General features: G+C 36.4%; 1 protein-coding gene across 1 annotated transcript; it reads left to right on the top strand.

Annotated features, from left to right (window-relative positions):
• Positions 1-3,626: 3,626 nt before the first annotated feature.
• On the top strand, positions 3,627-6,186 carry LOC146160847 (large ribosomal subunit protein uL22-like). Its single transcript, XM_083384155.1, has 3 exons — positions 3,627-3,985; positions 5,309-5,460; positions 5,996-6,186. The coding sequence occupies exons 1-3, from the start codon at positions 3,746-3,748 to the stop codon at positions 6,153-6,155; spliced, it is 552 nt and encodes a 183-aa protein (XP_083240281.1). The 5' UTR covers positions 3,627-3,745; the 3' UTR covers positions 6,156-6,186.
• The last annotated feature ends 11,813 nt before the right edge of the window (positions 6,187-17,999 follow it).

Below are 17,999 nucleotides of genomic sequence, written 5' to 3'. Positions count from 1 at the left end.
TTAACTACTCTGCTTATGTGGGCATGGTTATGACGTCATTGGGTATCGGATTGTGATACTTTTTGTTCACGGTATTGGTTATCGGAAAAAATGTCACGTTTTGGGCACCCCAAACCAATTGCATGTTAATAGGACATTTTAAACGTAAGGCAACACTTCTTGTATTTAAAGATCTATGTTTGACCATTTTTAATCTAATTCAACTGCACTATTGCATTTTAATTTTGTTAACTTAGAAAAAAATTGGTTAGAATTAGTTGAACATTGAATAGCGATACGTCTGCTTAGATTGTTTGTGTTTGTTTTTAAATGATCAATGAATCCTAAAAATAGCTTTCGTAATTAGTGGCTCTATCGACCTCGTAATTAGTGGCTCTATCGAATTTAAAAAAATTCAACACAAAAGTTTCTTTTATAAAACCAGAAAATTGAAGGCGTCACGGCACACATATAGAACAAAAGCAATTAGGGAACAAAACAATACTCACTTCAGGGCGAAATACCAATCGTAAGATATAAAGTTGGAAATGGTTGAATAGAAAAATTTTAAACGGAAAACTGCAGCAGCAATATTTGCGAAATACTTTAAGCAAGATTATAAACGAAATACTATCGATAGGTAGGTAATATGAAAACGCGACAGAAACAAATTAAATATAACCTCAAATGACAAAGAAAAATGAAATTATAGTAAAGTAAATAAAAAATGAATAAAAAAGGAAAGGCTATCGAAATAAAAAAAAATAAAAATCGATACACTAAAGAAAAGTTAAAGACGACCGTAAAATAATGCTACAGAAACATAAAAAATATATAATGTTAGATTACAGAGAAAAAAATAATTACTGAAAATAAAAAGTAAAGGCATAGGCCTACATTTATGCAACATCCAAAAAGGTAAAGAATGCTGAACTGTTACCGAATCACCGTTTTTTGTAAAATTTTAAGGACCAGAACCGGAACTGAACGGAATAATTTGAAAGAACATAAACCTTAACCGAAAACCTGTAAACAAAAGCGGTTCACTCCAGCATGACGTCACAACTTGTATTTTACAGAGTAAAGTTAACGCCATGTTCGTAATTTTATGACAAAAATATGAATATTGATTAAATAAAACGTTGATTTTTCATTTTTTCCATATATTATCAATCAGTTGCTGTTTTTTTAATACGTCACGTAACTTAGCTTAAATGACTTCACAATTCAAAAATTATTCTTGCCTCTAACCAACGAAATTGCAAACCGTGCTCAAAATGCGTCCGATTCTCTCGGTATCAACCCGACGAATGACAATGCAACACAACGCCATCCAAAACGCAACCGCACACAAAGTTCTGAGACTTCGAAATTCACACAAAGTCCTGTCCCTGAGGGAAAACCAAGTCGGTGGGTAGCTGACCCGAACGGCGATTCCCGCGGACAAACGCATTAGTCCGGAACAAAGGGTCTACAATAATTAAATTTGTGACAATCTGTCTATCTTCTGGTAAGTAAGAAAAGTACAAATCCTACATCTGCCTGTCTGTCTGTTTTTAAGTTCGATAATAATAATCGGCTGCCGGACAAATAGCGCCTTACCATCACACGCGGTGGAAAAAGTGATCACGGAAAACAGAGTGTGCAACTTTTTAGCCACCTTTGCCGCACCGGCACATTGATAGCACATCAAATTCAAGTGAGGTGCACATTAGATGCAGATTTAGTGTACATTTGGCGCAAATATCGCAAGTGCACAATGTGCACCTTCAAATGTGCACTGAACCGTGCACATATCGCAAGTGCACATTGTGCGCACAATGTGCACCTTCGAATGCGGTGCACATATAACAAGTGCACATTGTGCACATTTTGGTTCGTGCACATATGACAAGTGCACATTGTGCGCACAATGTGCACCTTCGAATGCGGTGCACATATAGCAAGTGCACATTGTGCGCACAATGTGCACATTTTGGTTTTGAGCCCGTCTCCATAGTAGGATTCTAAATCCAAGCGTTTTCAGAACGCTTCCTATTGGCTGAAATTTTATGACGTCACAGATGAAATTTTAAGACGTAACAGACGATCAGCAAAACGGCCTACCAGATAATTTAGTTTTCTTATAGAAGAAAAATACCAAACGGGTATTTTGAACATATTTTTAACTCTGTTAATAGGAGACGTCGAGCCGCTGCAATGCTGTCGTACCACATTTTCGTCCGGGGGCTTATCGTGTTAGCGTTTGGGCTAAATTGACAAACACTAGATAAGGAGACTTACGTATTAAAAAACAGAAAAAATCACAAAAAAACACTTCACAGATTAAATATGACTTTAAACTTTGCATACACATTCTCCGGCTTATGTGACTTTGCAATTAATATGATTAAAATTAAACTGTAATATTTGAAATAATTCATTTAAAATCAGTTTCAGTAATTCAGGCTGTGATGCAAGCAACATCTAGCCATGACATGAGGCTTGCGTCCAAGATCTTGGCTCAACGGGGACAGTCACTTTTTCAACTGAGCTCCATGGGAACGGGTTAAGGATTAACCATACCACATTGCCTGCTCCCTTCTGTTACATTTACAACTCCATTGAAGATAATCTGAAAGACTATTCATAGCATGTTAAACCTAGTTAGTTATAAATAGAAATGCTTATCAAATTAAGAAAGTTGAAATAAAATGCATTAGAACACAAAAGAAATATTATATATACAAGAACATCATAGTTTAGTTTTCACCCTTTTAGGTCCGTAACGGTGTCAAAGTATTTACCCATAAGCCAATTAATTTTCTCCTATTTACCGACACGACAATAAACGATGTTTTAAGTAACGTCTTATGGTTTTGCGTGTTTAACGACGTTTTATTTTTCGTCAAGTACTACAGTAGATTTGCGCTTAATAAGAATCTATTACGTCATAAAATTTCAGCCAATAGGAAGCGTTCTGAAAACGCTTGGATTTGGAATCCTACTATGGACGTTTAAGTATCTACCCTCTCCGGGAATGTTTCGACGGGAAATTCCCGGGATTTCCCGCGAATTAGCAATCCCGAATCCCGGGAAATTTTTTTTATAATCCCGGGTATTCGGCAACCTAGCAAAACTTTAAAAATATTGCCGTTTTTGACTAATATAAAGAAAAAAATAGTACCAACCATGTTAACGTCGTTGCGAAAAAAACGAATTAAATTTATTCTAACAAAAAAATGCGTCATGCATGCACAAATAAGGGTCCTGACTCGTATTAGAGAAGGTCTGGCGCTCATTCAGTTATGAACGTATAAATTAATAAAAAAAACGGTCTTTAAATACCGCTTACCACAAAGCAAATATGTTGGGTTAGAATGCGGGTTAGCGTGGGTTCCCCGAAACTACTTGACGGCATTGTACAGTTAGCTTTTTTGAATTTTGTTTCAAATGATGGAGGATGGTATTTTTCAATTTTACTCGTAAATATAACAATTTATTAAACAATATATAATATACTATCGTAATGTGACATGAGTGCCTTAACTTCGATGTAAGAAGCCTAAAGTTTTGTCGTCGTCAACCATAGAATACTAATTAGCAATTAGTATTCTATGGTCAAACATTGTGAAAAACTACACGAATGGTTGTTAAAATAAACTGAGCAGCAGTCGGTCTTTTTTGTGACTTCGTGTCGCAACTGGTTTGTTCTCAAAATATATCTGTTTCAATCGCAAATTACGCACCTTTGGCGTAATTTCGTTTGATACGATTGCCTAAAAAAATGACGAGATATTCTATAGAACCAGAAAATCCGGCCAAATCGTGCAAAGCACGTGGGTCAGACCTTCGCGTTCACTTCAAAAACACCAGAGAGTCTGCCCAAGCCATCAAGGGAATGCACATTCGTAAGGCCACACAATATCTTAAGGATGTGATTGCTATGAAGCGTTGCATTCCTTTTCGTCGATTCAGTGGAGGCGTTGGTCGTTGTGCACAAGCAAAGCAGTTTAAATCCACTCAGGTAAGGACAATACGTTTAACATAAGAATAGTATTTACATTTTATATGGCTCAAATCGGTGACTACTGCACTAGTGACAGTAAAACTATATTACTTGCAGAAATATTCAGGTTCAATTTAAGCGTAGTGATAAAGGATTTTTTCAATTACCAATCTTTTCCAACTCATGAATGCATAGACGCCGAGCGTGGGCGTGTAAGAGCGTTTTTAGACGCCCTGGACTTTTGACAGAGTTGAATGCTCTGTATGTTGACCAACTTACGCGCACAATTAGTATGTGCAAAATTAATTCCTGTAGCACAATATTAATGAGGTCATGAAACCTCCAAATTATATTATTAAATATATATGATGCTATTTGTTTATTTAATGTTATGTTTTGGCCTTTTTTTGGGAAACTTTTTTAGCCTGTAGGCACTATAAGTCACTCTGGCAGGTATGACAAGTACGCCCAAGATTATTTTTCAACAAACTAGACCTGCACCCCTAGAAAATGAATACGCACCCGTTTTTTTATAAGTCATAGTAGAGGGTGCACTTTTGACCTTAGTTGCACCCAGTTACCCTAATTTTTCGGCTGCGCACCAATACGATCTCGTCGATCTGCCATAGTTTCCAGACAGGGCAATAAGAAATTGACACTATACTAAATGGTTTATCTCAGTCATAATGTGCAAGAGAGCAAAATCTGGTAACTAAAATGTGTCGATTTATGTGATTATTATTCATTTTTGCACTGGTTAGAAAAAATGCCCAGGAATTTTTAAGTTCGGTGCCCTTCTATGAATGTCACATGTCAAAAATATAAAAAAAATTGTCCCAACGTTTTTTCTTCCAATTTCTGAAATGCTAGAAAAATTAAAATTGATTAACAAAACAATTTGTCACCTTGACGCTCAAGGTGATATGTTTATGCAGGTTAAATATGTGCAGCTGCCAGATTAAAAACTTAGGGTATTGCCCTGGGAAACGATTTTGCTGCTTAAAATTACACTGCTGTAATATTATTTCTAAAATTATATGGCTGTAATAACATTCTAGGTCCTATCTTATTAATTCCTAACAAATTATGTTTAACTTCAACAACTGAAGGCCAAATATTTTCTTTAAGTGCACAACTACAAGAAATTGACTGAACTCATCGCCCATGATAGATTTTGCACAGTAAAATGCATTTGGTAGGATGGAAATTAGCGGATGCTAGTTAGGTCAACTAAAAAAACTCTTGTGTATATAGTGCATTTGCCATACCTCCAACAGTCGGTTGTGTCCAACATATAAAAGTTCCAACACTTTCTAAAGGTCATTCATCTTTTTCATACAGGGAAGATGGCCTAAAAAGAGTGCAACATTTCTGCTTCAAATGCTGAAGAATGCTGAAAGCAATGCTGACTTGAAAGGCTTAGATGTTGATTCCTTGGTTATTGATCACATTCAAGTGAATGCTGCAGCCAAAATGAGGCGGAGAACCTACAGGTGAATTAATTAAATATAAAGGTTGTTTTGTTGCAAGCAGGTTGATTAATTTAGTTGTTTTTATTCTTATAATTAATCCTTGTGTAGATATTATTTTAAAGATTTAGCTGCTTTTTATGTGCTAATATCTTAATATTGTTAAGATTTAATAGACCTCCAAATGTTTCAAGTTGTATTAGCTGTATGTTACTAACCTGCCTTGAAAATTATCTTTAAGAAACCTTAAAAATACTATCTTCCTAAAGGACTTTCGTTAGGTACCTAATCAGATAACTCTAGGTATATTTGGAGCTGTGCTTCGTTTTTTCATGCCAACATACAAAAGTTGTTGTTGCATTTTGCATTTCATGTTTTTTGTTGTGCATTTTGCTAGTGTGAGAATAACACAGCTTAAAGAAACAAGGCAGTGTCATAGTTCTGGTAGCAAGCAATTAAAACCTTATACCAGTCTCCAATCACTTCAACATCTGGTTTTGTTTTGAACGGTTTAAGAGTTTTTGTCCTAGCATTGTTTCTTAACATTTTTTATTATCAGAGCCCATGGCCGCATCAACCCATACATGAGCTCTCCCTGCCACATCGAGATGATTCTCACAGAGAAGGAGCAGGTTGTTCCAAAGGTTGAAGAGGAACAAAAGAAAAAGAAGGTCTCTAAGAAGAAGATGGCTAGACAAAAGCTCATGGGCAAGGAGTGAACAACGAATAAATTCAACAACTAAAATGTTATGTTGTATTACTTAGTTGTCAAGGAAAGGTGACTAGGTGAATCCTAGTTTTCTCTTAATAATGTTTAGTTTAGGCGAGTACCAAAATATATGAATTGTAAAGCTTGATAGTCTATGATAATCCAAGTAGCCTATATATTGCTAAACAAAGGCAGTGATCTTTTATTGAGCTACCTTTGTATTATCTGCGTAGATCTAGATTAGCCGTAAATAAATTTTGGCTGGATCTAAAATCCTAGGTGTTTCAGTTTTGCGACTCTATTACTAGTTGTTAAAAATGATGTAAACTTGGTGTAACAACGTTTTCAGAACAAATCTATACAATAGTTTAAGAGAATTAAAATTAAAGCAATTCAGTTTTCCAAATTACTTTGGAATTGGAATTCGATAGTTTTAGTTTTCTCCAGTCAGATTGGTATTAGAATAACCGAATTTTTTAGAAAAAATTCAACCAGAATTGCATTTATTATTCACAACAAATTAAGAATTTAAATAGTAAATTATGTAGGACGAGCTAATTTATGTATTGTAGTGTACGGGTGATCTTATTATTTGTTCTCACAAACAACTTTATGACGTGACGCAAACGCAGATAAACATTTGACCGTGTCTATAAACAAGTAACACGGAGACGTCACCCGTTAACACGCCTCTGCTAAATGCCTTTATGGCCAGGCGATGTGTACTAAAGCCTAACGAGACGGGATCTTAAATTAATCAGTAAATCGTAACTGGAACTGATTTGGACAATTTAACCAACTGAAATAATGTAACGGACAGACTTTATTATGCTGGACTGTGTTAGTACTGTACCATGGACTTTAAGCTATTCCTGCTGTAAGTTGATTGCCGTTCTGATCTTCTCAATAAACTCAGATCCGTTTAATACCTTGCTGTAAACTGTTAGAACACGCAACCTTTCAAGCAACCTTCGATCAACCTTAACAAACGGAGCCAGACTTAAATCATAGCAGAAACCAGCATCAGCTTCAAACTAATTCAGTTTAGCCCTGCAAATGGTGGCCACCGCGTTAAGGAACGTCAATCAGCATCTGGAATTCAGCGATGCCATTAAGCGTTAAATTTGAAGCAACAAGTTAACTTCACAACTAAGCCGCAACGTTCATCCGAAGAAAACTAACAACCAGAAAAAGAAGACAGCCTACGAGCAACGAACTTTCCTCATTATTTGTCTCGAAGAACATATTGCAACGAGCGCACCTAACCAAATGTTTACAAGAGAACAAGCGCCGCCGATCAACAATTGGAGGAAATAGCACTGCAACGATGGAAATCGCAATTTCGACGCTGGATGTCTACTTTTGCTTAAAATGCTCAATAAACAGGGTGAATGTCGACCTATCTAACAAAATATATATAAAAAATCTAAAAAAAAAAAAAAAGTTTAACGCTCATCGAAATATCTGTTCATTTATGTTGTGAGACAAGATTAATAAGCGTAAAGCTATAAATGTTAAATATACGCATGTACTTAAAACTTTGATAACAGCGCTAAAACTAATTGTTAATATTGATTTTATTTTGTTGTGCACGAAACATTTTTGTGTTAAATTTCCAAATTCTTTTAAACATTTGGTACGTTTTTGGGTTTCAGTTAAGAAAGTCTGAATCAGAGTACGCACAAAGTACGCGTCTGTAGATTACAACAACACGAGACGTAAAATACCTCGTAAAAAGCATAATGATATATCCACGCGCGACACATATGCTTCAAAATAAGTCCAAACACAAATTTAGGGATAAGCCCATTACCTGCCTTAAAGTAGCTTAAACGAAATGTGCTATTCAACAGCAACAAAAAATTGAACAAATAACTGCCTTTCTTTCGTTTTGTTTTTCAAAGGTTTCTATTGCATTGCACGGTTGTGGACGACTGAACTTGACAAACAACAGAGCAAGATGTACAGCAGTCCCCCAACTTCGTAAACCAACGGAAGATTTTTCAACTTGCTGTTACATGTGCCAAATTTAACTCGTGATTTTGTTTTGTCATGTTATTTAATGACGTGGCCCAAACGCAGGCCTGCCACCATAAACATTGCTCGTAAAGTAACACGAAGGTGGTATTTGCATTCCGTTAACACGCATCTGCTAAACGATGGCCAGGCGATGTGCACAAAAGCCAAACGAGGCTTTCCGGGAAGGATCTTAACTTTATCAACTGAACGTAACTGAACTGAACGCAGCTGAACAAATGGCTCAACCCATTCAACTAAAATAATGAAACGGACAGAAGTTATTATGCTGTACCGTTTCTACCGTATGGACCCTTTCGCCAACAGTTTAGCCCAGCAGTAGCATAGTAATGCTTTTCATACTGTGAAAATTACATACAAGTCGCCCAACCAAAACATAGAAATACCAAAAATGCTGTTTTATAAAGTAGTCATTTTGGTAAAATCCGAATTAGATTAGAACTAGAATATGAGCAAACAAGCAATTCACAAGTTGGATTAGAATTAGCCACATTTTGCTCTAATCTAATTCTTAGAATTAATTAGTTGTCCCAAGTCAAACATAAAACTGTAATATCCTTGTAGTGTGTTAGGGCAGGGGTCGGCAACCTTTTTTGCACTGCGGACCGGTTTAAAACTAAAATTTTGTCGCGGACCGGCCTTAAAAAACAACAAATGTTCAGGAAAGGAAATTTATTGCAACTTTAAATGAGAACGTTAGGCTTGTTTTGCCGCAAAGAGGTTCTTCTATCTAGGAATTATTGAACTTACTGACACCAGCGGGCGGCATCCGGCCAGCCAAACAATTTAGTTTAACCCAGCCCGCCGCTCATTTCAATAAAACTTTTAGGCCTTTCGTTTTTTCTTAAATTACACTTGTATACCATTATTGCCAATTCCTATATTCTTATCAGCTTGTCAAAATAAGGATATTTAAAGTATTCTTTCAAAAGAAGTCACACTTTTGTATAACATATAATAATGTATGATCCCATTTTAGACCAGGCCCTACAAGACACTTTCGATAGTTAGCCTATGTATTGTGAAAACAAAAAAAATAATGGAAAAAGTAGGAACCACAGACCGACACCTGAAAAGTATGGGATAGACATACGGTACGTACAAGGCTTGTCAGAATGATGTCAGAAAAATCATTAGGCTTTTGATTTTTTTGTCATTTTTATAGAGTCTACATTACAACTATAGAGGCTAAAACTAATTAACATACATACGTTTTTTCGAAAACTTTCCTGCCTAAATATCAAAATAGTAAATTATTTCAATATGGGGCATAGTTATAAACAGTTTTTGCATGAAATTCTATTGTACTTTAAGGTGAGCACGCTTAAAATTAAATCACATGATATTTTAGCCCATTTTTCGATATATTGTAAGTAATAGAGGTAGATTTTGTAATAAAAATTTGCATTATGGATGTTGTGAACGTTCTATGTAACGCATATGGCCAGGACACACTAGTTGTTTTGAACCTCACGAGAGCTTAATGCTAATTTGCATTTTTTATCATACCAAACAAGAGTAGTACTAAATTAGGCAATCAGCATATAACCTAAAAGTAATGTTTTTTAGCTTAATTACGTCAGAGGTATAAAATAAATAATGCGAAATTATTTATTAAAATGGTATAACATTTTACGCCTAAACGCTTGGCACTACATGTTTTTTAAGCTACGCCAGTGCAGTGGTTCCAAACCTTTTTGTTGTCGCGACCCCCTTGCCAGTTTTGAAAAACCTACGCGATCCCAATTTCTTCTTCCATTGGTTGAAAGTAAGAGTAAAGGTAACCCAAAAACACGACTGGTTCAGTGAAGCAGGTGTCCATTTGTTAGACTGGCACATTATTTTACTCCTTACACTGCGAATTTGTTTGTATTGATTTTTTTGTAAATTTTTAGTTCAAGAAATAGTACACGGCGACCCCCTGACCCCCAGGTTAGGAACCACTGCTTTACGCGGTTACCGAAAGGCGTTAGACTGGAATAATCGTCGCTGGTCGTCCCTATCCTGTTTGACGCTAAATGTGTCTGAAACCGGTTAACAACCTAATGCCCTAATGTGTTCCCTCAATCAGCAACAGGGGTCGTGACTTTTTATTGACACCATGTCTGTGTCACCAAATCCATGACACCTGTCACCAATTTCGTGACACCCTGTCATTGATTCCGTGACACCCTGTCACTGATTCCGTGACACCCTGTCACCGATTCGTGACACCCTGTCACCGACTTCCCCAAATCTGAAAAATTTGCCAAATTTGTACTGCTATGACCTATGGGTAGAAATATGTTTGTTTTTTGATAGTTTTCCTGAAGTGTAAAGGCTTATCACTTTCTAACTGTATGTATAATTTCCTGTAGTACCCTACTCTTTGAAATTTGTTGTCGAGCACAAACTAAAACCTAACAATACCCCTGTATTATCAGCAAATAAAGAAAGCACAATTATAAAACCAAGCGGCAAAATAAACAGATTTTTTTTTTTATTTTTTATGTTGGTAATACACATTTTAAACAACAACCAAAAAAAACTAAATACAGGTATTAAATGTAAATTGCAGTTACTGGAAGCCTGACATAGCAGAATTACTCAAAAAAGGAAAGGCTCTATTTATTTTATAAATTTGAAGTTTTGTATTCTAGCAGTGTGTAACAACATGAGAAAAATGGCTTAAAACTGATGCATTATGTGAAATGGAGGAATCTATAAAACTTGAAGGCTTTAAAGAATCTTGCCAAGGAAGAAGTCGATAAAACCCTCGTCAATTGAAAGCTGATATCGTTGGCAATCTGTGAAATTAAATACTGTTTTAAGTTTATTATCTATATGCAGCGCAGTGTTGGCCCATTTTGCCCCTCAGTTAATTAACACAACCAACCTAATAGTTTTCTAGTTTATTTTTATAAGGTATGCCAGCTTACAAAAAGTGAATAAGCAATTAAATCATATTGACAGCAGTATGGCTAATTGGTAAACTTTGTCTGTTTTACACAGTACACGCCCTAAAACATATTTGGTTACAGTAAAAGTTGAATAAGTCCTTCATTTAGTATAACATTGTTGTGAAATATTTGCATCAGTATGAAGACATATTTAATATTTTAATTTGTTATATTACCAGGACCAAAGTAAGAGTATTAGCATACATTTTAAGTAGAATGATAAATCAAAAAGTATTTCACTTAGGCTGAATCCCCACCGGACCTCAGACACGACGCGACGAAACATGTCTGACTGTTGACTTGTCGCGTCGTGTATGAAAGTGACTCTGTCTAATCCCCACCGACAAAGCGCGCGAAACTTAAACTCGACAAAGCTAGGCGATATAATTCAGTCATGATCATGGCGGAGGCAAATTAAATGGAAGTTTTGGCAGAAATATGTATTTGGAAACGTAACAAGCCGTTCATACGGCAACACAAGTGCGGGTACACCCTATTTGTGAAAAAGGTATAAATAGGGTTATTTTCATACACTTTTTGCATTTTATTAAAACATGAAGATAAGTTTCAAAATTGCGCAAGGATGTCATAAAAATTGTTTTTTTGAACTATTCATGCTGGTAAAATCAGACATAGAAAAGAAAGATTCGAATCAAAAGGCTTTTCAAGCGTTCCAGGAATATATTTTCATAATAATTAAAAAAAAAATACTTGCTAAACCTTTTAAAATAACATTCCGAGCATAAAACCTACTAAAACCCGTAAAAAAATGGTGGTTTCTATCAAAAAGTATCTTTAGTCACGGCAAAAAGTAGTGCACGCACTATTTCGCTAAAAACGCGTTTAGTCGTGTCTGTCTGCTGTGCGTAAGATTTGCGTCAAATCTGGTCGGTGGGAACGCGATAACAAAAGAAATAGCGTTCCATCTCATTAGTCTCGATCAGTCTGCTTTAAAGCGTTTTTGTCTAACCGGTGGGGTATTCAGCCTTACTCACTTATATTTTAATTAACAGTGTTAAAATAATTAAGGATTCCTGTTTCATGCACTTTAAAAATCACACATGATGTGGTTGTATGATGTGAAAATTACGTGTAGCAGTAAATAATTCAATGTGTTGCCAAAACTAGTCCGTATTTATTTCGTTGTGCGACTGTCAACCTTTTTTGGCATCCCTTGCTTTGTAATAAAAGATGATAAAACGATGTGTTGAATGTCAACTGAAAGAATCCAGGAAGAATAGTTTTTTTTGGTGTGTTCTGCGAGTGAATTATTGTCATTTTGCAAAACAGTTATAAACACTGTTTGATAAAACTTCTAAGTCATGTCTAATGTCCTGTGTATTTCGGGGCAGTAATGTGTGACAAGCAGCAGTCATTTTGGTACAAATAACAACTGCTTAAAATTAAAGTGTTCCAAATTACTAATAAACTTAACCATATCGTAACAGGCAATTCAAATAACATACAGAGTGCTTTTAATAATTACTTTTTTATAAATCAAACAAAAATCAGTCTGTAACGCCATCACTACCGGGTATACGTTTAATAGGATTTTAATGCTGTTAATGGAAAAAAAAATTATACAATTTATGAGTTATGTTGTTAAGTTTCCAGCCGCTGGTTTAGAAGAAGGCTAGGTACCTATTATCGGGCTGAAAATCTTGTACAATCAATAGTATTAATTTGAACAGTATAATTTATCAGATATGAAAATCCACAATTAAAAATGTTTTTAACCTAATAAAAGTGCGCTTTGACCATAGCAAACCTTTTCCAGATTAAAAAAAAATGAGTAACAGGGTGTCACCAAATCCATGACAGGGTGTCAATAAAAAGTCACGATCCCTCCTCTCAATCAGAGTACCACCTCACAGCCTGTGTAAAAGCGGCATCAATGGAATGGCATGTTTAATTACCTGACTTTTCTGCGCGGCTCTAAAGATCTAATACTTTGTCACCGTAAATTCCCACTTATTTTTGAATTTTGTTCAAACAGTGTATAAAGATGAAAAATTAAAATATAGCCTAAAAATAAGTTTTGTGTTTGAAATAGGTCACTTAAGGAAAGGCGCGAACGCACTGTGCCAACTTAATCACTAATTCGCGTGGTACAGCCTTGTGTAAGCTTGCTGACGCTGTCGGTTATAGCGGCTAAGCCGAAGAAAAAAATATTAGTATATTGAACATTAAACCAAACTGCAACGTTGTGCTGCAATAAATGCAATATTTTGCGAAGTCTTTCTAAATGTTGCGTGGTTATACACATTGTAAGCCACCATTAGGCTTTGGCCTCCACCACTAATAAAGTTTTCTTGGAAGGTTTGTTGTACGATATCCCTGTAGGCTTCCTGATGTTTAATTAAAGTAAATTAAGTAAACGACCCGTGTGGTAGCAGTATTTGTTCGACTGGTGTGATATTTAAGTAAACACGTTAACCCGGTGACGGTAGCCTACCAACTGGCGGATGTGTAGGCTACAAGGTAAGAAAAATCCGTATCGTACGTGTTTAAAGGTGAGATCATGTGACTTACTGTTATTTTTGCCTGGTCAACATAAAGGAAGTTGACAAGAAAAATGTGCACAGTGTGACTTCTGCGCTCCTTTTGTTTGGCGACGATGACGATGCTCTGTCTGCCTCTTTAAGATCACCTTCCAGCGACCGACCGGCAAACATATGCGACCGGCGACGATCGTCCGCCACCCGGCGGTCATATTTTGTTATATATTAGGTTCCTAACACTCCTTATATCTGATTCCTATCAGAAGGTTACTGACATCGACTAAATACTATTAATTCACCAGTCCGGTTTCTTAGCACTCAATAGAGCGCACGGCCGTACGCCCTGTAGCAAAACTCGTCTGCTCTGGAGAGAGAGAGAGAGGGGGGGGGGGCGAGAGAAAGGAGAGAGACGGGCGTGAAGGCACTATAGGAGGAATGGAAAACCGCACAACGGCTAAGTTCACGCAACGACATGTGACACGGCGATAATATAATTAATTAGATAAGTCACTATATCCTTGATTTTTAAGCTTGTTAGGCATATGCTTTGACTGGCCAATACCTTGCTGTAAATAACACACAAGGCTGAGGGGTTTCCACGCGATTTTCACAGACCTACAACGAATTTTCATATGGCATTATACTAGCTAACATTCCTTTCGGGACTATATCTACATCAGATCAGACCTCGCGTTTAAGCATCCAATCAAGCCTATGAGAAACCATTTAAGGAAAACTGCCGCTCGCGAACCACAGGCGGCTCTCTGACATTTCAAGAGTACAGTAATGCGGTGGGGCAGCCTACATATGTCCCCGGGCTCCAAGGTACAGGGGCGCCAAATGAGCCAAAATTTTCACAACAAGGGTAAAAAAGGCCAAAAGCAAGATCGCAGCAGCGCTTTTACTAGACGTCATCTAATTCGCCTGAACAGTCAGTTGCTGTTGCCAGCCAACCACTGCAGCCAGCAGCCACGATACTGATTCTGCGTGCAGCTGGTTTCGCCTAGACGTGTTGAACGAGTGTTGAAAATGGAAGGCACTTTGCTATTTCAATAAACAAATACGTGAAGACGCCTAAACTCAGAAGGTAGGCTGTATGCTGTATATATATATATATGTATATATATACAAATGTATAAGATAAAAATTGGCACGCCGATCGTCATTAATATATATATATATATATATGTATATATATATATTAATGACGATCGGCGTGCCAATTTTTATCTTATACATTTGTAATAACCACATATTAAATTTAGCAGAAGTAGGGTCTACTCTCAGCTATAAGCAAGATCCAGTTGTCGTCACATTTTTTAAGGCGCTGTATATATTCCTTTTTCTCTCATTCAACAAATTGTTGAGAAGAGTCAAAAAGAGCTTTTTCGATAACAGTAACGAGAGTCCGAAACACGCTTGAGTGTTAAAGCTCACCATGAAGGACTGGATGAACTAGTCATAGGACTGCTAGAAAAATTATCGGAGGACTCAACTATGACACCTGAAACTAGAAAGTGGTGCACATCAGTTACAGGCCTGCGTATTAAATTTTAATTGTATAGTTTTATTACGATTCTTAAATGCGGTTCTTGGCAAAAAACGATCGGGTACAGAAGCGCCTACAGGATCCTACAATGAATTTCAAGTAAACCGCAACTGATATTGAATCTTTGGAGCAATAATTTGTCTCCCTTCGTAATGGTTTAAGCCAAGCTGCTGAAAAAAGGCCAAAACAAAAATGCTCGGTCTGTGGGATGGAGGTGAACACACGAATAAGGCAACGTAAGAGAATGCCTTGATAACTGGAAAGAGTATGAGTTTCATCAGCAGAAGAACTTGTGCGCGTTATAAAGAATACATTTGTTTGGGTTCAACATGAGATGCCAACACGTTGATCACTACTAAAATACCTGAACAATAAATTTGGATTTTTGCTGGACGTTAAGACTCTTCTATCTAAAACAGATGAGGATGCAATGCGTCGGTATTGTTGCTTTTTCTACGACACGAACATCAATAGCAACGAATTTTTCTTCGAAATTGGTGTTTGCAGAATGCTGCTCAGTAACCGAACTTTTAAAGTTTCTTGGTTTTGTTGTGTTTTATGGCGATGACGCATTTTGGAATCGGCAAATTTAACTACAAATTCTGTTAACAATCAGCAGCTTTAATCGCAAGCTGTGAGCGGTCGTTCAGCAAATTGAAACTTATTTTGTCGTATCGTCGTGCATCGATGAGACAGGATGACTACGTCTCTGCACCATGTAAAGTATTGCAGTTTCGTTGCTTCAAAGAACCAAACCATATAAAAAGTTCATAATATTCATCTTTTGTTACCACATTTTTTTCAGTTGTGGCCTTTAGAGCCCGACCTTACGTGATGGTTAAAAAATATACTTTATTCCATATAACAAACTTTTACCGGTTTTATACGGCTCTTTGAACTGTTCATTTTATAACGCCACCCGCTTTGCTAAAAAAATTGCCCACTCAATTTATAGCATCGTGTTCACAACAGTAGTTCGTGGCAAGCACTGTTTTAATATAAACGAGCGAACTAGTTAGCCTTTAGTAAAATCTACCTATAACTTTTACGAGATCGTGCCTTTTATTACATTGTAAAGTTATTTGCTAACCGTGCACCGCTGTTGGCTGCTCTATGCAGTTTTATTTTCAGTATTTTGGAAGTACGACATATGTAGGCCTACGTCCCGGAAATACGGTAACAGTTTGCTTGCGTTAAAACCCTACGTTGTTTCGGTATATTCGCGTGTTAATTTGTAGTGGAGTTCAGTTAGAAACAAATAGTTCCCTTGTATATACGGGGACATCTGTTAGTCATGGTCGCCTACATTATGTTGTAAAATACTGCTTTTAATTTACAGACAGACCATTATGATGATGGTTTTCAGGTAAATATGTTAAAATATATGTGCGAAGCTGGAAATTGGCCGCATACATCTTTAAAACCGGTGCACTGTCTTGTTAAGGATAATAATACACCAATGTAACATGGGCACAACAAAAAATTAAAAAAAATAAAAAAAAAGAGGAACAGAGTAGAAAAAGGATTGAACAATGTATCGTTTCGTTATGAGCTCTAAAAATCTTATTTATACACTCAAATTAGGCAAACTAATTTGGTTTAGTGCCATGGCCTTATAATGTTAGTAACACATCACAGACCTGCTGAGTAGATTGCTTAATTTTCTTTCGCAGTGCGATGAATGTATGTTATAAATACACCAGTTCTCAATTTGTTGTTTTGAAAGCTTTAAAAACAACTAAATTTCCTAAAAAAAAATGCTGAAAGTGGTAAAACTTTGCATACAAATAACCTAAAAGTACGCATTTTGCGAGTAACCTGTTTAAACATAAGAAAATGGGTAGCTAGACATAAATATTTTTTATACTATTTTCAGTATGAAAACTAACCTATGTTGTATTTATCGGGGGCCCTTTGCCGTTTTTGACATCTGTGTGATGGTACTAAATACACGACCGGAAATTGCTAAGTTTGAAAGCAATTTTTCAGGAATTATCGTGACAACGATAGCTAGTTTTCAACGATAACTACAGCTAGTTTTCAAGACAACAGCAGCTCGTTATCGCACAATGTGTGGACAGCGCAAATAGGTTTGTAGAGCTTTGTGTTGTGTACAGTGCAATTACAAATGTTCGGCCTACACCATACCGTGTTAGAACTAACCTAGATTATATTTCGCCTATAATTGAAATGCCTAACATTATATTAGAATTTTATTGTAGTCAAAGCGATCTAAATCGAATTTGGATGTTTTATCAGAGCCTATAGATAACAAACGTGTAGTTATTTTACGAAATGGGGCCTTCATGGCCCACTATATAGGATATTTAGCCTAGCATTAGTAGACTGATAAAGTTTTCTTGTCGTTGGTAACCGCTGGCAGTTTTCACTGCTGAGCGACTAGCCGGGTAAAAACAGGCATTGGTTCCTAAATTTGTTTGCGAAGTTAAATGTTTTTCCTTCTGTGCTTTGCTTTGTTTAAAACTAACGATAAACATAGTTAAGTGTTACCGTCTGTGAACCGAAAGTGTTTGAATTAGCAGTATTGTCATTAGTACCAGGCGAGCTGTAATATATTTAACGCACGCGTTTTTGCTTAATTAATCTCCTCATCGAGAACAGTTATTGTTTTTTTGCTTGTGTTAGGTGTCAGATAAAAGAAGGATAAGCTGTAGAGAATGTGTTGAATACAATGACTTGCAGGAGCTTTTCGGAACCCACCATTAAAGATGTTATAAAATCATTATACGGAATTGAGGCTGACAATTTATCCCGTTTGGGTGGATATGCCGATGTCAATTACTATTTCCAATGTAATGAAAAAACTA

This window comes from Ascidiella aspersa, chromosome 3, assembly GCF_963924565.1.
Source record: "Ascidiella aspersa chromosome 3, kaAscAspe10.2, whole genome shotgun sequence".
Lineage (NCBI taxonomy): Eukaryota > Metazoa > Chordata > Ascidiacea > Phlebobranchia > Ascidiidae > Ascidiella > Ascidiella aspersa.
This window is presented reverse-complemented; position numbering and strand designations above follow the sequence as displayed.